Raw genomic sequence first — 23,107 nt, 5'->3', positions numbered from 1 at the left:
AGTATTTTCATAACATTCTTCATCTCTAATTCGTTTGGACTTGAACAATAATGACTGGAGATATGTTTATTTTTATATTTAGATTAAATTTCCTATAAAGGGGCATATCTTAATGCAGTTGCACGAAAGAAAAAGAAGAAAAATCATATATCTTATAAACATATATTGTATGAGAGACTGTTAAAAAACACTCTCACGAACGAAGTACACCTCTTCCCATCTCTGCACCTCTTATTTCTTAAGTAAGGCTGTGTTCCCAGTTCTAGTCTTTCCTCCCGCCATGGACATGGGCCCTGTTGGGTGAACAACATAGGTTACCGTACTTGTTATTACCTAGTGGCTGTTTGAGTAATCCTGCAGGATTGACCTAGATTTCCTTCTGGATTCGTGGATGGTGACAGTCTATTTGGGTGTCTCATATCAGCTCAACACCACCACCCTAACCTGAATCTTGCAGGAGGAAAACAGAGCTCCTTGGAACTTTTGTACTTCCTATTGGGAAGGGATGCACGCTCGATAGCATCGGGCTTGATGCAACTCCAATCCAACCTAATATTTTTAGTTGGACAGCAGGCTAGGACTTGAACAGATTCACAGTCCCGATTCTTGCATGATATTTCTGTAGGAATGCACACATAATCCTGATCGTTATTTTTATCCTATTTATTTTTGTAGGGCACATGCTTACTTTGCTCTGCAACGCAAGATCTTGAGAGTCGCTTAGGAGTTTCACCCTAGCAAGTCTTAATCGCGTTTCTCTCTCTCAAAACATGCAACCATCTTTTATAGCCGGTATGCTTGTTTTGATTCCCTTTAATTAAAAAAGGAATAAGAAAAACACACCAGCAAATGTTGAAGTGCACCTATCAATTTACATAAAACGGAACAGAAAGAATTGGATGGAGTAACAATCATCCACCAAAGATCTGCTTCATTCTTAAAGCAAAAAAGAAAAGTCTTCTTTCATGCACATCACAAGCGCTAAATCCTGGGTAGAAGCTTGTATAACGCCAACAACACAGTTTAGTCGTATTTCTGGTTGCAAGTCCTTGTTCTTGACTCAGTAAAAGCTTGCTCTCCTTTTCGTAGATTCAACTCTGTCTCTCGTGAGTGTAAAGAGACCGGCATGTGATTCTTTGGCACCTCAAGCGCTATTTATGTGTCTTCCTGTGTACAATGTTGACCGATTTGAAACTTTAAGATAACAGTAGTGATTGTTCACCGGCCGAAGGTTGGGGGTGATTTAATAAAAACAATGTGCAAGCGCACATGTTACCACATGCAGCCCACGTCAAACATCTGGCATGTGGTGGAGTCGCACACATCTCGAAGTGGATGTGCAACGAATAGATTTGGTAGAAGACTCTGACCTTGCAAAGTCCTAGCCAGTTGTATACCTTCGGATGCAATCAGAAACCATAAGCCAGGTGCTTAAATATTATATTTTTGAGGTCTACTAAACAAAACTTAGGGACCAATAAAGGAGACGTCCTTAAGTATCTCTCTTCAGGGACCTAAAGAGCACTCCACCGTTGGAAGGTCTTTGACTACAAAAGCTTGCTTTTACTTTGCAAGTCACCTTCCTGAAGTTTTTCATATATGTATCAAATATTTTGGCCTGGTTAGCATCCTTTGGGTTCTTTCAAGGCACTTGGTTAGCTGAGGAGAAAATCGGGATTGATTTGAAGCGGATTAGGAGCTCCCTGGCACCTGAGATGGGAGGCGGTTCTAAAGCAGCTGGAATGGAGAAGAGGGAAGGCAGCCGAAGCTTCAGCCCTGGGGTGGTCCTCATCGCCTGCATGACGACTCTGCCGATCTTGGTGCTTACCTTGGGAGCTTATCATAGCTGGTCGCTGGATTGGCTTCGTGGAGTTACAGTTGTGTCACTGAAAGGTAAACCCAGTTAGCATTACCGCTTCCTGATTTGGAAGCTTGACAGGCTGATTTCAAATTCATAGGAAGCTATGATCCTAACAGTGCTGAATACTGCTGTTTTTCAAATTTATTTATGAGGTGTAGTTTAAGTGTGCTGTATATATAGCGGAAACAAACTAATTGGATTAGTAAAGCTGCAAATGGGTCGGGCTGAGCCATAACCCGATCCAACACAACTTACTACTTAAACTCGATCCGATCCATTTTGAAGGACCATGGGATCGGGTCAAATTTTAAAATTAGAGTCATTTGATTTTCTAGATCGTGTCTAAGTTTATTAAATTTTGACATGATCCGATCTGATCCGACTTGATTAGTTTGATTTCTGAATTAATTTTGAATCTTCTACTCCGTCACCCAACCCAATATCGGTATACTGTTGGATCCGAATCTATTTAAGCCTCTAAATTATGATTTAAGATTTATATGAGCAATGTCTTTAATATAAAAAAATATCTAAAATTATTTTTATATTTTAATTTATTTTGAGAATAATATTATTTATTGTCTACTTTATATGGTTAATAGAAGTTGGCTGTGTAGTAATTAAAATATAATTGGCTATATTTTACTTCAACTTAGATTTTTCGAGTTAGGATCGAGTTATACATGGATCTGACCCAACTCGAGCTTTTATTGGGTTGAGTTTTGGTCTAAAATTAAGGTCCTATCGAGAAATCGGGTCAAATCAGAATTACTCATGATCCAATCCGACCCTACTCATTTATACCCTATATATATTAGGGTAGCTAGTGAAGCATGGCATATTTTGATATTCGTGGTCGGCTTATGATTCTAGAAAAATTGTTTGTCGTTTGAGACCCAATTGATCCATGCAATGAGGATGAACCTCGAAGTCTTCCATTGATCTATATGAGGAATTTACCACTTTGCTGCTTATCCTTTTATGGACCTAAACAAATCCCCCCATTTTTTTTTTTATTTGCTGCTTATATTATTTTTTAAAGTCAAGAAACTTTTGTTTACCTTTAAAATTTTTTCTTCCTATTTAATCAAGTGATTTAAGAATCTTGCACGATAACTAATCTCCTCTAAGTATAATTCCCCATGGGAGGAGCGTTTGGGGAGAACCGGAGTAGGAGGGCAAAAGACTCAGACAACGTGGTTCGTAGCCCCCAGTCTTTTGATCCCAAGGGGATCAGAAAAGGACCTCAAGAGATTTTCTTTGTTTTTTCTAATCTCTCTGGCAACAGACCGCTCCCTGCTCTCTTCCTTCCTCCCTCTTATGTGGGTTTGGGAATGGTTGATCGTTTTCGCACTCTCGACCATTGGATTGAAATTTGTACGCATTGTATTTTGCACAACTTTTTCAAAGTACTCCAATATATATATATATCATCTGTCTGCACAGATCTTATTCGGGATATTGCATGATCGAACGGTTGATATTGCGAAAGATGCGTACCGAACCCACTGCACGCCCTGCTCTGGTCCGTTCCATCCCACCGGAAGTTTCCAATCGAAGTCTTAAAAGCAAGGTCTTGACCTCGGTAGAATCTGTTGCTCCTCTCTTTGGAATGACAGGGGTTAGGCAGAAGACCAGAAGAAGATGAAGAAGCATCAGGAAAAAGATGGAAGGAGGGTGCGAGCGCATGGAAAAAGGATGGAAGCGGGTTTCCACTTCCATAATTTTCCTTATGTCCTTCTATATATCTTCTTCTGGTCTTCTTCCTACCCCGTCTTTTTCTCCTATAGTGATGGACGGCCTAACTTTTTCGTCCTGAAGAAGAGTATTGGACTTGCATATCTTTCTACACGCCAAAATGGCGCTTCAGAATATCTTACAAGTTGCTATCTTCCGTCATAGTTTTCAGTTCATAGGAATAACCTGTCTTTTGGTTGAAGCCCCTTTCTCTCTCTCTCTTTTTTTGGTTCTTCGCGCTGCAGTCCAAACCGTCACCCAAAAGTGTCATGGCTTTTTTTTCCCTTTTTTTGCCAATTCATATTTAAATAATAAATTTGAAAAGTCCAAATCAGGAGGCTCGATGCGGGTCATGAAACTACACTGGCACTTAGAAAGGGGCTGTTATCTTTCACGCGAATCCACGTCCACTACACAAATCTCAAAGTAACGAGTGGACGATCCGATGGTAGATTTACACCAAGAAAGGTGAATCCTTCTTTCGCACCAAAGATACAACCCCAATCCTTGGCAACCGTTAAAGAGGACATAACTATATTTAATTCTTATGTTTGTCCCCATTTCATTGACAAATCTTGTGATGCAGCCAGTCTTGTTAAACTAATTTGGATGTCTGCTCCAAATTATATAGGTTCAGAAGATGAATCCTTTATCTCCTCTCCTGCACCAGAGGATAAACTTCTTGGTGGATTACTGGCTCCTGGTTTCGACGAAGGGTCCTGTTTAAGCCGATACCAGTCCGCTCTGTACCGAAAAGCTTCACCCCATCTACCCTCCCGTTATCTCCAGGCAAGGCTAAGAAAGTATGAAGCCCAACATAAAAAATGTGGCCCAGGCACCGATCCATACAAGAAAGCCATAGAGCAGTTCAAGTCTAATCACAGCACGGGGCCTATGGAGTGCAACTATATTGTGTGGACGCCATACAATGGCCTGGGGAACAGAATGCTAACCATTGCTTCAGCATTCCTCTATGCTCTTCTCAACAACAGGATTTTACTGATCCATGTACCCAAGGACTTGGATGACCTTTTCTGCGAGCCGTTTCCTGAGACCTCATGGGTTCTGCCGTCGGATTTCCCCATCATCGATCAATTAAGCAGCTTCCACATCCGTACTCCTCAAAGTTATGCAAACATGCTGAGAAACAAGGTGATCAATAAGAATTCGAATGGTTCACTACCTGCATACGTGTATCTACATTTGAACCATGACTACAGTGAACTAGATAAGCTCTTCTTTTGTGAAGATGATCAGTTATTTCTCAAAAAGTTCCCTTGGCTGGTGCTGAAATCTGACAACTACTTCATTCCAGCTCTATTTCTGGTCCCAGAGTATGAAGAAGAACTGCGCCGGCTCTTTCCTTCAAGGGAGACAGTTTTCCATCATCTGGGAAGGTATCTTTTCCACCCCACCAACACAGTGTGGGGAATGATAACTAGGTATTATGAAGCTTATCTAGGCAAGGCTGAAGAGAAGATGGGCATTCAGATAAGAATTTTCCAGTTTGCACCCATTTCTTCAGAGAATTTGTTAGATCAGATCCTCAACTGTTCTCGAATTGAAAATTTGTTACCCGAGATTAGTCTTAAAGGATCATCATCATCAACTACCAAGGCAGTGAGGTCAAAATCTGTTCTTGTGGCTTCCTTGTACTCTGGATACTCTGAGAAGATCCGGGATATGTACTTCGAGCATGCAGCTGCTGCTGGAGAGATCATCAGCGTCTTCCAACCAAGCCATGAAGAGACACAGCACACAGAGAAGCAAACACACAACCAGAAAGCATGGGCAGAGGTGTACCTCTTGAGCTTTAGTGATGTCTTGATAACAAGTTCCTGGTCTACATTCGGGTACATGGCTCAAGGTCTTGGTGGCTTGAAGCCATATATTTTGGCACTTCCCGAGAACAGGAATGCACCAAACCCTCCATGTCGTCGAGCCATGTCAATGGAGCCTTGCTTTCATTCTCCTCCTACTTATGATTGTAAAGCAGGGAAGCAAGTTGACAAGGGGGCACTAGGCCCACATGTAAGGCATTGCGAAGATGTGAGCAGAGGCCTTAAGCTGTTTGATTAGGACGGATGGCCGTCTTTAGCATATTTGCATTCTTTTGTATATTGTCTGCAGAGATTATTACAATGCCACGATAATGAAAAAGGAACTTTCATATATGTTTACTGATGTGAAAGAACATAATCTACCAGGCTCCACTTCCAACAATATTTGCCTCTAACTAAAGACTGCTCAAGCTTTTGCTTTTCTTTCTTTATGCCTTTTTTTTTTTTTTTTAAACAAACTGTTGGGCATGAAATCCCATCAGAAGATTTAGCACTAACCTTGGATCTTAACCAATGTGGGTTAAAGGGTGAATGTCCGCAGCATGGAACACCTACTTGGCATCAAACTTGGGCAGTCACAAAAGAGTTTTCCAAATAGTGGATTGCTGGCTTGGATCACTTGGAACTAAGTGTTCAAATCGAATTACTATTATGACTTCAGACATAATATATGTGTTCTCACTGCACCGTTCCCATGGTTTTTGAGGATAGACTATTCCTATGTAGTTTTGCAATCTCCTTGCATTAGAATTTTGTCCCAAACATGAAATACCTATGGCAGCAAACTCAGACAATCGTGATAAAATTGCTTTGGAAATGGAACCACCTCCTAATGGTGAAATGCTGGCTTGCATCTCTTACAATGCCTTATTGTACCCAGATCCCGCCTTTCAGAAACAGTCAGAAGAAGAGAGAGGTCTCAGGTAGGTAATCCTTATATCTCATATTTTATTAGAACAAAGAAGGATTGAAGGGAATCCGATGAACAGATAGCTCTCTGAACTTTGGATACTGCAAAGGTGGAAGGGGATGGCTGGACTTACCCATGCCTTATCCCACGTTTATCCCAGGATAAATGCCAAACAGAGCATTTTTTTTTTCTTTTTTTTGACATAAAAAAAAAAAAGAGACTATTGTACATTAGCACAATGGCCACCACCAAACTTTATTGACCATAAAATCTGTACAAGAGAAGCAAAAAAATTTACAAGAATGAAAGTTGGTGAAATAGCAGCAGATAAATAAAATAGATAAATGGCTAAAAGATCTCAGGAGGCTTAGACGGGAGCAAGAGCCCATTGAAACATCCAAATCACCCCAACCAGAGCATTTTTTTGATCAAGAAAACTGTCAATCACCAGCAATTCAGTCTAAACAGAAGTTGTAAGTGGAGCAAAGATGATGCGCGCATGGGACGGACTTCTTATTTTGCCATGTTTCTACTCACGGAGAAAACCCAAATGATAGATCGAGATGGGACCCCTAATATGCTAGCAATCCAACAATTCCATGACTTAAAAAATAGAAACGAAAAAGAAAATTACACAAGTGAACCAAGCCCATCCACCCACATCTTTCCTCTTCCTCATCAAGCCTCTCTCCATCCATTCTCTTCCTCGTCAAGCTATTTCTTCCGTTTATAAGGCCTTCTTCTTCTTGACTCCTCTCATCTCTAAATCTCCTCTATTTTTTAGAATAAAAAAAATTTATAATATATATTAGAAAGTCGACGGGTATATATCATATAGTCATGTATTTTGTACTTATGAATATCATGTTCCGAAGATTATATATCGATTTTTTAGAGATGTATATTGAAATGCCAGTTGGCTATTTTACTTGGCGTGCATTGTCCGGCCATATCTTCAAAATCTGATGAACTTTCTAAGCTGAAACTTGCTCTCGAAGCATTTGACATTTGAATCCGTCATCCTGTTATGTCATATCATAGGGTTTTTTCTATATCATTTTAGATCTACGTATCCTGGTCCTTTCATTTTAACATGGATAGGTTTTATTCATCCATCAACTTTGGCTGGTTATGTGAGTCACCAGAACAATAAATATGTTGAATGTTAGGAACGTTTCATAAGAGATTTTATTGTTGGTTTTTAATTAAGTTGAACAAAAGGTGTGCTCCCTCTTGGTCCTGCCATCACCCTCATGCTCACTGATGACCCCCTCCTCGTCCAGATGGGCTCCACCAATCTATTACCATCAATGGACATATATAGAGGTGATATTGCCATCCTTTTCGCCAGTACCGTCTCCTCAGGGGAAAAATCTGCCCTGCCATCCTTCTTTGCTGGCTAGCCTCGATAAGAATGCAAGTGCCATGGGTCTTGCTAACTCCCTTAGCTAGACACTCCTTCATAGATGATGGAGCGATAAGGGCATGGGTGACCTGGTCGAAGGAGGCGAAGGAGAGCAGGCCGGAGATGACGCGGTGGTAGCAAGACTGGGTGAGGGCAAGGATGGGGGAGGATATGAGTTGGGACTAGGAGGCGGAGACGGATTAATACAAGTGGAGGATGGAGGTGGCCTCTCTAAACGGCTGAGGTCTGGTGGTAGAGACAATGACTTTGGTGCCACTAACGCACATGCCATCCGAGACATCGGCGGGAATTGACGTGGAAGAGCCGTGACCGCCTCTGCCACATGATAGCCGACCTTCTATTCTTCCCTTCGCACAAATCCACCATTGGATCTTCCACGGGTCGCTTTCAGATGAATGGAGTTGGAAGTGCTTTGAGAGCCGTACAATGGTTGAGTGAAGGAAGGTGAATCCTTCTTTTGCACAAAAGATACAACCCTTGTCCAACAAATGGAGCCGGGGGACAAAAAGAGTTTCACCAAAAAAAAAAAAATAAAGGGGGTTGGGAATAGAAAAGGTTAAGCCAATTTCCATTGCACTTAGTTCCATCAGTTAGAACAGAAATGATAAAATACTCTTTCTTTTTGAAAAAAAAAAATAAGAAGGGTGGTAATATGTAAGTAACCCGTTGGTACCGTATTAACATCAAAATATCCTAAATACCCTACCCCATTGGATAGGTTATCTCCTAACTTCTTATAAAATAATATGAAGGAGTACCATAGTCATCTCCTCTTAGTGATGGGGAACTTTGGGGATTGTAGAAGTAGCACCCGTTGACATCTTACAAACCATTAATTTTTCCCTTGTGGCTTCTAATTGCTCCTCATTTGAGTGAAGTCTGGTAGGCAAGTGACCATGTATCCAAACAGGCTCTGAACATTTCCCAGTTATGTGACAGCTTTGATCATCACTTGGTCCTCCCGATCTTCATTCAATCTGAGGTCCCTTTACAAGTTCAAATACCAATATATGCCCGTACAATTTTTCATGCCCTAAATCTAAAATATGACATGACCATGCTACCATTGGGTATCGCCCAAAATTGCATGTAGCCCATAACAAAAGAAATATATAAAATTTATATAATAATAAAGATGGCCCAACTTTTTTTATTAAACAAAGAGATGTAAGTACAGAACACCTAAATCTAGTATTTAAATATTTAAAGCTACAAAACACATAATTTCTCCTACTTGGTTATTATCTCGACCTCTACTTGGTTTATGGTTTTAGTAAGTTTTTCTTAAATAAGAGGAGTGGCAATATATTGGGTCATTTTATTTTTCAGATAAGCAATTCAAAGATATATGAACATCTACTGAATTTATTGGGATTGTACCTATCACTACTCTATCACTTGTATCAATATCTTTCTTCTTTTTAGGACAATTTTGTACCAGATGTCCCATCTTGCAGCACTAATAGCACACCCCAAGTTTCTAAAGATAAGATCTATCATGATTCTTGGTACAATAGCCATAAGTTTCAACATCTTTCGTATTCTTAGAGCTGTTCTTTAAGTCTTCATGCTGGTTAATTTGGACTCCTGCTAGTTTCAGCATCTTCTTGTCATCTCTCTCTTATTCGAATCTCTTCAAGTTCGCTTCGACCTTTGAAGCCCTTTCCAGTATAATTTTGAGTAGGTAAAAGGGAAAAAAGACAAGCAAGACCGAATATCATATCCCATATCTTACTTAAACCTATTCACCTTGCCTCTCTCAAACTTAATAATACGAGGGTAAAAGCATCCTAACTTATTAAATTTATTGGCTATTATCAAGTTTGAGTTAAGTTTTAATAGAATACTTAGCTCGAAAATTTGCGAATCTATTCAAATTTATATATATTTTTAATAAAATTATTTTTATTTATAATATATATTAATATATATGTATCAGTTAATAATCTAATGTTTATATATTAATTTATATGTATTAGCCATGATGGTTTTATTTTATTTTATTATTTTTATGCTATCAGGTCCAATCAACCAGCCTGCATAAGTTAGGATGGGAAACACGTTACGATCCATGGGACCTTTTCTCCCGCCCGGACAAAACTTGCACGATTATGATTGTTTTATTGCGAAGAATTGGCCCATCCTCTCATGACAATTGTTTTATTGCCAAGAATTTGTTCCATTCGCGTCATCCTCTAATGACAAAGGGGACAAACTTCTCAATGGGTTGCAAGGTGTTGGATTCGATGAAGGATCCTATCCCAGCTGGTACCAATCTTTATTATATCACCCCACATACCTTCTCCTTTTCTTCTTACATACGAAAAGGGTACCAATCTACATGGGTCTAAAAGCTTTACATAATGCTTAATTGATCGTGTTTTATTTGGATTTGAGAAACGAACCACTAATCAAGACATAGGCTTATGGGTGCTTCGACAAGTTTCTCTAGACAACAGTGAACCTTGATTTGTAGGAAGTTAAGAAGGGTGCCTTGGGTTGTCCATTTTGAGTTATTGCCGCATAATACATATGCGGCTCAGGTAACTGTGGGCACATAATGACCAATATTGGTCATGACGTCTACATTGTCCAGGCATGTGAGGTTAATGGACGAACAATAAACTAAATTCTAGACATAATTAAGGATTTCGATCTGAAGCTATCAACTAACGCTAAGCTAAATTAAATCTCTGTTGGTCTAGGAGTACTTGAATATGGATTTCTAAGAACTGTAGTACACATTTATCAACGAGATGTAGATAGACTTGGGTATAGCAAAATTCTAGAAGTATAGTACAATTAATTATTGTAGCAACTTTAATTACTCAGATTGGTAAGGGAGCTGCAGCGCTTGGGATGTGCAAAACCTAGCTATTAAGTTCCTTAGCCCTATACAAACATCCAAAATCTATCTGGTGCAAAATTGGTGTAGGGCTAAAGACACGTATCTCATGTGCTAGACCAGAATCCTTGCATTTCGTCTAACAGAAAACGTTGGTGCCTGATGCAAGTCTCCATGACTCCTGATCATACCTCTGGACTCTGGTGACTGGAATTAAAGTTCGAGAGATGAATTGGGAGCACCCAAGCACCACATGTGGGATCGTTGGTGTTATCAGCCAAGCCATGAAGCATATAATACAGCAGACAGAGAAGCAGATGCACGAGGTGTGTCTCTTGAGCTCGACTGATGTGTTGGTCCCCAGCGCATGGTCTACATGCATTGTGGCACAGTGTCTTGCTGGATTAAAGCCATGGATTTTGCTCGAGCTCAAAAAACCGGACAGCTCCCAAGTCTCCTTGCATAACGATTGCATTAATGCAGGATGGGCATAGACACCGGGGATCAGGGGTGTGTGTCTTTTGCACGAAAGAAAGATTAATCCTTTTTCGTGTGAATCCACCACTGGATCACCCACCGCACATGCATACATGATAAACATGTATATATGTATGCATGTATGCGTGTGTTCACTTCAGCCATCGATCGGATCGGAGTTCATCACTGTTGACTCAGATTGTGTACTCAATTGTCGGCAGGGTCCTCCCTCTTCCATGTGATCTATACATGGTGTTTCCAAATTGCAATGGGTTCATATGGTAGGTTAGATAACTCCGCATTTGACAGTCAAGAAAATACATTCAGGTTGGAGTTCTTCACTGTTAACCGGGATTGGGAACTCGATTGTCGGCAGGGTCCCCCCCCAAGGTGATGTATACATGGTGTTTCCAAATTGCACTCTGTTCATGTGGCAAGTTGAGTAACTTCGCATTTGAAAATCAAGAATACTTTGCAAAAAAATTCAACAACAGGATCATGAAATGGTCAAGAACAAGAGTTGGGAACTATTCAAACTAAGTTGAAAGGCAGTACTATAAGGAATTATTTCCTGCATATAGAAAAGTTTATCCCACATTCTCATAGCTACATATTCTCTCTCTCTCTCTCTCTCTCTTTTGAGGGTAATAAAATGATTTTACATTATCTACTCTTTATTTTATTTATTCAAGGGTTCGTGAATGTTAAAAAAATGGTATCTCGTATATAACTCCATGTGTCACCCTTCCTGAACATGGGTTCCACATTCCTCATGATACCCACCACTTTTTTTGCTAAAATTCACAAAAGTCGTTCGAACCATCGACTGATCATCATAAAACAAATACCCCAATGAACCAGTAAAAGTAATCTGAATAGCAACCACTGACGGATTTTATGAAGTATTAGCGAAAGAACTTACTTACAAAAGCTTGAGATATTTCAATATAATTTTTTTTTTCCCGTTTCTAAAACATGATTTTAAATAAACTTCATTATGATTCAACCACTATATATTATAAATAAATATAATATATAAGATTTAATACAATATATATATATATATATATATATATTATATGTATATATTGTGTGTGTGTGTGTGTACAGACTAATATGTGACATGTAGGAAATTTAGTACTCACCACCATGCAATCATTGAAAAATTTTTTGCAAAAAGAGATGTGTGACAACCAATCTATCATAGCTGTTCATGTCTAAAAAGTTATTTTGTAAGTTCAATTACCATCATGGATCTTTACATAAAACTTTGGTCCCGGAACAAGTTGCAACAAAACCAGCCCTATGTCTTGGCAGTTCGTGGTAAACTTGGAGCTCATGATTGAGACTGGCCACAAAACAATGAATTCGGGCTGTCAATGCAACTCAGCGTACATGTAGGTCCAATTACAGATTAACAATAATCCCTTAATGTTAAGAAATACGTCTCAAGATTCGATCTATAGTGAGCCTACAGCAGATCCAGGACGAGAACGAGTCCAACGACCAAAAACAGTCCAAATGGATTCTAAATGGAAAAGATATGCGCAAAAAAAAAAAATTCGGAGCGACGGCATGGTCAACGGGGTAGCCAACGGTGGCCGGAGGTGGTGCGATCGGGCCCGGAGAGATGCAGGCGCGCATGGCGCAGCGCACGGGCAGGCCTAGTGCAGTGCACATGTGGGCCGGCCCAGTACGCATGGGCGACCCAGTGCCCCTGCGTGGTCCATCGTGGACCGTGGGGCGCTGGGCTGTCTATGGGACTAACGTGGACCAAACACGCGGTCCACACATGGTTTAGGATATTTTTTACACGATCCGACAGCTTAAATTGTAGCTAATCACAATCAGATTGCTGAAGATAATTTGAGCTTTATCAGATGATCAGTGGTCCTGATGTGCGCAATCGGATGGCTCTGATGTGAGCCGGTCACGATCGGATGGCCATGTATGATTCTAGGCTTGATAGGGACTTTATTTCCTAGTATAACAGTATTTTGGAGTTTTTGGAGTCTTTATAACTCCAATTGACAAGCCGTCAGTTATGTTGGGAAGCTGGTGACGTCCTGGAGGTGTAGAAAAACTTTAATAAAAATTTCAGAGAGCTTTTGTGAGAATTTTGAGATTTTTTCTTGAGAGATTCTTGTACAAAGGATGAGTGGTGAGTTTTCTTGTATTGATTTTATTTTATTCTCTCATAGTGAAGCTTGCACGCCCTGTGGAGGTAGGCTAGAGGCCGATCCACGTATTTGTATCATATTTTTGTTTTATTTTTTCTTTCTTCCTGCTGTACCATGTGGTACCGGATCCTGCCGCAATAATTGGTATTAGAGCAAGGTGGTGCCAGAGTATAGTTGCAGTGGTGGTGATCGAGATAGAAGATGGAGAAGACAAGAATAATCAAGATAGAAATCAACAGATTTGATGGAAAGAGCAATTTCTCTTTGTGGCAGGTAAGAGTGAAAGACATGCTCATCCAGCAAGGATTGATTGATGCTCTCTTGTGCGATGAGAAGCCGTCTACTATAAAGGTGTAGAATTGGAGGCGGCTCCAGATGTAGGCGGTGAGTACGATCCACTTGTATCTAGCAGATGAGGTAGTGATCTATGTACTTGTCGAGACTTCTCCGACGATGCTATGGTCGAAGCTCGAAGAGTTGTACATGGTGAAGTCTCTCACCAAACTCTTTTTCTTTGGAGACAGTTTTACCAGCTACGGATGACTGAGGGACAGAGCATGCAAGAGCATCTCAACCACTTTTAGAAGATCCTCATTGACCTTCTCAGCGTTGGCGAGAAAATTGAGGAGAAGACCAGGACGCTGGTCTTGCTAGCATCTCATCCTCTTTTATATGAATCCTTGATGACTGCTCTTCTAGTAGGAAAGAGCACCATCAAGATGGACGAGGTCACCGTGGCGATTCTCCAGAATAAGATTCTTAGGAGGGAGAATCCAGCTTCGAGCTCAGCGATAGCTCAGCTTTGATGGTTTCTAGAGGAGCTGGAGGCGGCAGACAGGATGATAGGAGATCGCGGTGAGGGCAGTCGAAGTCCAGGACGAGGGACTTGAGTAAGATTAGATGTTATCGAGGTGACGAGTTGGGACATCTAGCCAGAGATTGCTCTCAACTCAGAGATCGGACGAGGGCTACTGCAGCGACGGCCAGTAGCGACTTAGAGGATGATGCTCTGGAGATATCTGACGAGGTATCTACTTCTTTCCGTAGTGAATTTTAGATTCTACATGCACTTATCATGTATGTTGCAGAGAGGAGCAGTTTGACTCCCTAGAGAGTAGTGAGGGCATTGTTTATCTACCGGATGGATCGAGCTATATGATCAAAGGCATCGAGATGATCAGCTGGAGGACACATGATGATGTAGTGAGGAGATTGGGAGAGATCCGATATATACTCGATTTCAGGTAGAATCTTATCTCACCGAGCAGACTGAATTCGAGAGGCTACAGGATGGTAGCTGGTGAAGAAATCCTGAAAGTATTGCACAGTGATAGGATTGTTCTGGAGGAAAAGAAGAGGATGAGAGGATATTACTACTTGGTGGGGAGTCTAGTGCGAGGTGGAGTTTCAGGAGCCAGGAGAAGCCCAGAACGAGGTGGAGCTCTAGGTGGAGATGGATCGAGCATGAGATCGAAGACTCGAGAGGACGAGAGACAATATCGCAGGATGAGATTTCTATTGCTGTAGGAGACTTTCTCGAGCAGATCTTTGGTCAGAGAGGACACAGCCCATGACGGAGGTGGGATCGAGCGACCTGGCTCGACTCCCACGTTTGCCTATCCATAAGATAGTAGACATGCCCTAGGATGTGGAGGTGAGACAGATCACAGGTTCTCAAAGATAGATGGAGGCCAAATATCGAGTCGAGATAGAGATTGTTAGAAAATACGTCTCAAGATTCGGTCCATACTGAGCCCACAGTGAGGTTCAAGATGATGAACGAAGTCCAACGAGCCCAAAAACAGCTCAAATGGAGAAGATACGCGTGAAAGAAGGTTCGGAGCGACGGCACGATGCATAAGGTGACGGCGGTTGGCGACGGCCGATGGTGGTGCGGTCGGGCTCGACGGAGACGCATGCACCATAGGCGCGCATGGCCCAGTGCATGGGCGGGCCCAGTGCGAGCGTGCGCATGGACCGGCCCAGCATGCACTGGCGACCCAACGCCCCTGTGCGGTCCATCGTGGACCGTGGGGCGTTGGGCAGTTCATGGGACCGGCGTGGACCGAACATGCAGTCCACACACGGTTTAGGGTGTTTTTGTGCTATCTGACGGCCCAGATCGCAGTCGATCGTGATCGAATAGCTGAAGATGATTTCAGACTTGATCAGGTGATCAGTGACCCTGATGTGCACGATTGGACGACTCTGGTGCGAGCCGATCACGATCGGATGGCCACGGATGATTTTAGACTTGATTGTGACTCTATTTCCTAGTGTAACAGTGTTTTGGAGTTTCTGGAGTTTATATAACTCCGATTGACAAGCTGTCAGTTGCATTGGGAAGCTGACGACGTCCTGAAGGTGTAAAAAGCTTCAACAGAGATTTCAGAGAGCTTTTATGAGGATTTTAAAGATTTTTCTTGAAAAATTTTTATACAAAGGATGAGTGGTGAGTTTTTCTTGTATTGATTTTATTTTATTTTCTCATAGTGACTTTTGCATGCTCCATGGAGGTAGGCTTGAGGCCAATCCACGTATTTGTATTGTGTTTCTTATTTTATTATTTTTTTTTTTACTGTACTATGTGGTATCGGATCCTGGTGCAACACTTAAAAGTAATCGAGGGGAACATAAGCTTCCTTAGCATTTTGCCTCCCTAAAGTTGTACATGGAGTATACAAGATTGTTTTACCAAATTACTCTGCAATATCTATTATAAGGTTAAAGCTTGTCCAATTGCTAGGTTCATATATACGATAAGAAAAAAGACAACAAGCTATCTTTTTACGTAACAACGTGAAGTATAAGGATGGTCTGATAGTGCTTGACAAGGACATGGATAAAACAACCTTTTTTTAGGTGAATAATTTCTTCTTATTTACAATTACCAAGAAAGGATCAAACTGAAAGGTTAACAAAATGAGAAGTTATCTTTGTGGACATCTCAGAGAAAATGGCATATTTAACTAACCTTTTAAGAAGAACATGGGACCAATTATTGATGTCTATGTTTTGACATATTTGAATTGAAAGGAACAAAGGAATTCTTTTCAGCCACAAGCATTTATTTTTTTTCAATTCTACAAAAAATCCTTTGCTCTTTTCATCTATGGGAACACCTGGGGGTGCTGGAGAAAATGATTGAAGGATGCCATCAAATATGGACTTGCGCATCCCCTTTAGCTTCACCTTAATTTCTTTCTCTTTCCATGTATCTCTTCAGATTTCCTTTCCTTCTGCACAGATTTTTTAAATTAATTAATTTGAGTGGGGAAAGTACCTTACTTCCTCCATATTCCATCTACAAAAAGGCAAATTGATTAATTTACATAAATTCATAACAATTGCTGTAAACTATTTATCAAACATACAAGTCTATATTTTGTTAATGAAACAGGGATGGAATCAAGAGGAAGTATTCTAAACACTCAAAATTAGATCAAATTATATCATGTGTCGTAGTTACCGTTGCAATGGATTTAGTTTAGAAGCAGAAGCAGCAGATATTAGACAGTCTGTTCTATCTTATCTCGTACCACGTTTTTCTGACAAGTGTAGTGAGAATGCCACCGACATTTCAGCAAAAGTATATTACAAATGATAACAAAAGGGAGTGCACCAAAAAACAAAAAAAAAAAAAAAAATGATAACACAAGGGAGGGAAAACCTTACAAAGTAGGGATAGGAGAGAAGAAAAGGAAGAACATCATAATGTTGTTTTACTACCCCATTTCAGCTGCAATTTGATTTATCATTTTAAGTTAGAAGGTCGACTTCATTATGGTCAGCCGAACCCATAATTACTCAATGTTCATCCAGTGAAGCTTTCTATTTTGCTTACATATATAGTGAAGTATTTTATTGCTTCATTTCAACTTGCATCTTTGTTTTTGACTTAACCCCTTCCTCTACATGGAGGTGGGTAGAGCCCAATGCAAGCAATCAATTTCCTGAACTCGATTGGAGTATTCGTTGGAGCAAAACGTAAATATCAACCGATCAGAGATCTGGTCAATGGAAGGGCGCGTCGAGTTAATTCGAGGGAACGGAGTCTATATAAAACAACTGCCAGCTAATCATGGACTAGAAAGTTCAACCTCTCGTATTCAGTTCCTCTTGGAAATTTTAGATCCCATAAACACATAAATAATAAATAAAGTCAGATGGATACGGAAAGAGAAAATTAATAGCCACGTTTACACTATATATCACGCGGTACATTGTATTCGTTTTTTGCTAAATTTCATCCTTTCACAAGTTCAGAGACTAACAAATTAGACCCGCATCTTCCTTTCTTCCAGATCCAACACCACTCTTTTCTGCTTGGATATTTCTGGGGACCTCTGGCCACAGCCGAACAGTAGACAGCTGGTAATGGACTCGAGGCGGATCCGGAAACAGCAGCCATCTCCAGTTAGCAACCATGACTCGGAGAGCGAAGCGTTGTGTCGAGCTGAGTCGGAGGAGAAGCCCAGTTTGGTCTTTCAGAGGCCAGCGGTCATCCTGGCTACCTTCATTCTGATGCTCCTGCCGTTCATCATCGTCCTCTCCAATCGAAGCCCATCATTGGAATTTTTTTGTAAAGCTGGAAGAGTTGAAGGAACAGGGGGCTTTGAAGCAAAGGCAAAACAAGGTATCTTGTCTTCCATCTTCCTCCAAACTTATTGTCCTTCTTTTTTTGGTCAAATTCTTGTTAAGCTGTCAGCAGTATCTTTTTTTGAGTTTGCGGCTTTCATGAAGAGTGAACCTGGTTGCTCTATTGTGACTTTGGGTGTTGCCGATTAGAAACACGGATACAAACTTTCTGCGTATAGATGTAAGGCTGCATACATCTGATCCTCTCCAGATCGTACGCGTTTGAGCTGTATTTACTAATAAAAGCAAAAAGCTGGATATGCAGGCGGTATTATTTTCAGATCTTTAGCTTTTCTGCTTTGCCTCCCCTGAAGCTACATGAAGATGTTTGCTGGTGGGGAATGTTAAACTTGCAATAGGATGCCAGATCTGATTGGCTTTCCACCTTGTGATTTGTGATGTGTTATTCCATATCTCAACTACCACATCTTATTTTACACTCTGTATTTAAAAGTTGTATTGGTTGTCATAAGTTGTATATAATTTCATTAGAATTAGATCAGTCTGGTTCAGATTGGCGTGTTGGGTTGAGAGATGAGCATTCAAGTGTAAAATGGTCAATCCACAGCCAGCCTGCATATAGGTAGCAAATTTGGATCTAAACTTGTCCGCTAAACCCGTAATTTGACCAAACATGTGGACTCTATTTAGGACCAGATCATAATTTTTGATGATATAATATATTTGTTAGTTGGACGTCGTAATTAATCTTTTAATTCTCCTTGAAACTGTTAACTCATCAACCGATGATTGTTTACGATGTTTGCATCATCGGTATTAATTGGTTGGTATTATGTCATTTTAACACAACTGCTTCCAGAGTCCCAGAAGATACTCCACTAGTACGACTCTGACATACAATTACATCCATGAATATTTAATTTCGTTGGCGTCACGTCCTTTTAGATTTACTTCACATTTCCTCAACAGCCTGCATTATTATTGAAAGCAAGACATCCAAATGGACCTCAATCACATTTGAACTGCTAATTGGCATGTAGAGGCTTGATTGTCATTTGATCTTCTAGTTCCTCTCCCAATGCTTTAACCCATTAACCATGACACAGGCATTGTATATAATTTACTATTTTGTGATATTCATCTTATCGATCTCTCCAGGTTCAGTTATTAGCTTATTTCTACATAATTTTGTGAATGATCAGGTTCAAACATCACAGAGGGCAATTTCCCCCGGAAAAATATCACTAAAGATATACTTCTCGGCGGTCTGCTGGTTCCTGGGTTTGATGAAGGATCCTGTCTTAGCAGATACCAGTCTGTATTGTATCGCAAAGAATCGCCCCACCTACCTTCTCCTCATCTGTTAGAAAGATTGAGGAAACAAGAAGCTCTCCAGAAAAAATGTGGTCCAGACACCGAATTGTACCGTCGAGCCATCGAACAGCTGAAATCTGGTAATAGCGCTGAAAATTTGGAGTGCAATTATGTGGTGGTGCTATCATACAGCGGCTTGGGGAACAGGATGTTGACTCTTACTTCGGCATTTCTGTATGCTCTACTTACCAACAGGGTCCTACTTATCGACAGAGGTGCCCACATTTCCCAACTCTTTTGCGAACCATTTCCCAATACCACATGGTTTCTACCTTCGGACTTCCCTATCGACCACGTTAGCAGCATGTACAAAGATGACCCCCGGAGTTACGGAAAGATGCTGAAAGATAAGGTCATTGGTCATGAAGTCAATGGTGCCACAAACGGGTCGCAGCTGCCACCCTATGTCTACCTCCATCTAAGCCATGATTACGGTGACTTCGATAAGCTCTTTTACTGCGAAGATGATCAGCGGCTCCTTCAAAAGGTACCATGGCTGCTGCTAAGATCCAACCAATACTTCGTGCCAACACTCTTTCTGATCCCAGAATATGAACAAGAACTCAGTCGGCTGTTCCCTAAGAAAGATACTGTTTTCCATCACCTGGGGCGTTATCTTTTCCACCCTACCAACCCGGTGTGGGGTCTGATCGGCAGGTCTTATCGGGCCTATCTAGCCAAGGCTGATGAAACAGTGGGCATTCAGATCAGAATCTTTGACAAGAAGAACACTCTATTTCAGCATGTCTTAGATCAGATCCTAACATGCTCTCTGGAGGAAAAGGTGCTACCAAACATCAGTCTCCAGGAACCTGTGGCTTCCAGTGCTGATGCAAAGTCGAAGGTTGTGCTTGTAACTTCTTTGGACTCTGCATACTTTGAGAGGATAAGGAACATGTATTGGGAGCACCCAACTGCAACTGGGGAGATCATTGGTGTCTATCAGCCAAGCCATGAAGGATTCGAGCAGACGGGGAAGGATATGCATGAGATGAAAGCATGGGCGGAGATTTATCTGCTGAGCTTGACTGATACGTTGGTCTCGAGCTCCTGGTCTACTTTCGGGTATGTGGCTCGAGGTCTTGGTGGTTTCAAGCCATGGATTGTCGCGTTTAAGACATCAAACCAGATGGCAAACCCTCGTTGTCGTCGAGCCATGTCCATGGATCCTTGTTTCCATTTTCCTCCATTTCTCGATTGCAAGGCGAGGGCAAGATCATCTGTCGACCAAGGGGCGCTATTCCCGTATCTGAGGCATTGTGAAGACTCTGGGGGCCTCAAGCTGGTTGATCCGGCCGAGCAGTAGCTGGGGCACATCGACTTCTTGCATTCGGACAGGGGACCATTCATCCCCGTAGACCAAGGCTGTGCACTAAAGTATCGGCAGAGCACTCCGTGCTGATCTGCCATTGGTGATTTTAGACTATGATCAAATTTATGTGGAATGTAGAATAATATCTTTTCATTTCATACGTGGAATGTTGTAAGAAAGGTCATTGACGAGATTATGCCCTCCTTCCCCTTGGATAAAAAGATGCCCCGTTTATTGAATAATAAAAGAATTATTTTGTAAGTTTGCAGATGACTTCTTCCATCAAGTTGCGTGATCAACTTGCCAATCTATGTTCTTGCCTTCGGGATCGGAGGGCCTTCCACTTTGTACCCTTGTCAAGGGTTCAAAGATCGATGCCCTCTTCTTCAATTTGTGAGATCAGTTTAATGGCCCCTATCATCTAATATCATGCAATGCCCGAGTGTCGCTCCCCAAATTGAGCATACAACAGATGCCACATATTTACAAGACGGACCGTATAAGCATGCATGACTATTGACCAAATCATAATAATTTTAAAATAATAATAATAACTTTTTAATCCTTAAAAATTAATATAATCAGGATCAAATCAAATTATTCTCATAAACAAACACCTTAAAATAATAAGAGTCATAAAATTCCAATCAATTATTATCACTCAAACCAATAATATATCCAAAACTAAATTAAATTAAGATAAAATAAAGTAAGCTCGAAGTCCATCTAACACAAATATGTCCAACAATCAAATGCACTCGTCCAAGTCATGTGTAATTGTTCAATATCTAGAAATAGAAAATGAAAGAATAATAAGCTAATATCAGCCCAGAAAGTAATATAATATTTTAAAGTAGGATCTAAGCATGCCAAACAACTAAATAATAAAATAGATATGAAACACAATATTTACCTTTCAAAAGTTGATACTAGACCCAACATTAGGCTAGTTATGGCCTGTCATGCCTCCGATCCGAGATTACGAGTCTAGGATCATGATAACTATTGCATACTCATGAATAGTTCTCTTCACCGGCATGCAAAATATTTTATCACGATATCATAAAGCAACATTGAAATAAAATTTAAATAATTAATATTCAACTTTAATTCAAATAACTAAATCAAATATCTTACAAAATAATATTCCATGGTTCTGAAATCAAATTTTAATAATCCTAATCTAAAATAAAAATATCAAAGTCTACCTTTAGTTCTCTCTTATAATGAATTTCTGAGTCAAGCTAATCGTTTGAATCTGTAAAATTAGTAAAATATAGAGTAATAAGAGCCAATCAAAAAGCTAGATAAGAGGTTGAGAATGCTCCTCTCTTTCTTTTTTTAGCTATTAGGTCATGATTCTGGACGGCTATCATCGGATTTTAGTTGAAAAATGAAGGGTTTGAATCGGTTTCAAAAATCTCCTACTTTTTTTTGTTTTTTGCTGATTGTCTTTTAGATTTTTCTGATGCTGGTGGTCATCGCCAACCATTAGTCTAGGATCTTTGGCTGCACCATGACAATCCGAGCTGCCACTGGCTATTGTCATGCTGGCAGTGCTCCACGATCCGAGGAACAAATAGGGACCACAGTCTCCCATCCCGTTAGGAAGAAAAGAGGAAGGAGAAAGAAAAAAGAAAAAAGAAAAGAAAGAAAAGAAGAGAGAGAGAGTTTATCTCTCTTGCCTCTTGCCTCTTCCTTTTTCTCTATGAAATTATTTCTCTCTCTATTTTTTCTCTAGTTTCTCTTTGATTTTCACTCTAGAAAATTCTCACTTTCTTTCTCTTCAAGCTTTTCTCTCTAAAGGTGTCTCTTTTCTAGAATTTTTTGGATTCTTAAAAAAATCATCTAATAGCCTTGATAGATCCTAATGAAGAGATCTTGATCTTTGAGTGTCAGATAGGTTGCCGATCTCCACTTTGATCAAATCGAGTATTATAAAATTACATTATCGATTGCATCCATTCATTCATGCATGATCCTTAATTTGTAATTGATCGATTTGATACCTTAGATCAAACTGATTAGATGTTGGGTGCTACTGCATAGCCAATTCTATGAGAATTTAAAATTTTTATTTTAAAAATAATTATGGTTAAATTTTGATAAGAGTACGATTGGAGATATCAGATTTGATAGAAAAATTTTTGAAATTATATGGATTTATTAGAATATATGTATGGTAAGTAATGATTCATATTCTCTAGATTTTTTATTTATATAATATTATTTTGAAAATCAAATATATTATTATGGAATTTATATATGATTTATTAATCTTATGAAATATGTTTTGAATGGAATTTGATATGAAATTTTGAAGTAACATTTTTTTGTTCTATTGTTGTAACTATTTACTGATCTGAATTCATGTATACATATTTTGATTTGATTATGAAATATGTGTTATTTTGTGAAAAAAATTTTAATATGAATAAATCTTTAACTCTCAACTTGATTATGTTTTGAATCTTACCAATTTGGGGTTATGCATCGGCACTCTAAGCTCATCATTCTGTTTCTGATCTAACCATAAGGTATAAGT

The 23,107-nt window shown here is 40.0% G+C and overlaps 2 protein-coding genes across 3 annotated transcripts; both read left to right on the top strand.

Moving 5' to 3' along the window:
- The first annotated feature begins 1,545 nt into the window (after window positions 1-1,545).
- Window positions 1,546-5,816, top strand: LOC140853298 (galactoside 2-alpha-L-fucosyltransferase-like). Its single transcript, XM_073247756.1, has 2 exons — window positions 1,546-1,893; window positions 4,230-5,816. Exons 1-2 carry the CDS (start codon window positions 1,716-1,718, stop codon window positions 5,675-5,677), a joined length of 1,626 nt encoding a protein of 541 aa, XP_073103857.1. The 5' UTR covers window positions 1,546-1,715; the 3' UTR covers window positions 5,678-5,816.
- An 11,414-nt stretch (window positions 5,817-17,230) lies between these two features.
- LOC140853373 (galactoside 2-alpha-L-fucosyltransferase-like) lies at window positions 17,231-20,832 on the top strand. 2 transcript variants are annotated; one of them, XM_073247917.1, is made up of 3 exons: window positions 17,231-17,495; window positions 17,582-17,913; window positions 19,079-20,832. In XM_073247917.1, exons 2-3 carry the CDS (start codon window positions 17,655-17,657, stop codon window positions 20,554-20,556), a joined length of 1,737 nt encoding a protein of 578 aa, XP_073104018.1. In that variant the 5' UTR covers window positions 17,231-17,495; window positions 17,582-17,654; the 3' UTR covers window positions 20,557-20,832. The 2 variants fall into 2 exon arrangements, with proteins under 2 accessions (XP_073104018.1, XP_073104017.1); XM_073247916.1 differs by lacking the exon at window positions 17,231-17,495 and having other exon boundaries at window positions 17,521-17,913.
- The last annotated feature ends 2,275 nt before the right edge of the window (window positions 20,833-23,107 follow it).

This window comes from Elaeis guineensis, chromosome 13, assembly GCF_000442705.2.
Source record: "Elaeis guineensis isolate ETL-2024a chromosome 13, EG11, whole genome shotgun sequence".
Classification (NCBI taxonomy): Eukaryota; Viridiplantae; Streptophyta; class Magnoliopsida; order Arecales; family Arecaceae; genus Elaeis; species Elaeis guineensis.
This window is presented reverse-complemented; position numbering and strand designations above follow the sequence as displayed.

Coding starts and splice junctions, on each gene's coding strand:
- LOC140853298 (XM_073247756.1), top strand. CDS start 1,716: ATGGGAGGCGGTTCTAAAGCAGCTGGAATGGAGAAGAGGGAAGGCAGC. Junction 1,894..4,229: donor TACAGTTGTGTCACTGAAAG/GTAAACCCAGTT, acceptor CAAATTATATAG/GTTCAGAAGATGAATCCTTT.
- LOC140853373 (XM_073247917.1), top strand. CDS start 17,655: ATGGACTCGAGGCGGATCCGGAAACAGCAGCCATCTCCAGTTAGCAAC. Junction 17,914..19,078: donor TGAAGCAAAGGCAAAACAAG/GTATCTTGTCTT, acceptor GTGAATGATCAG/GTTCAAACATCACAGAGGGC.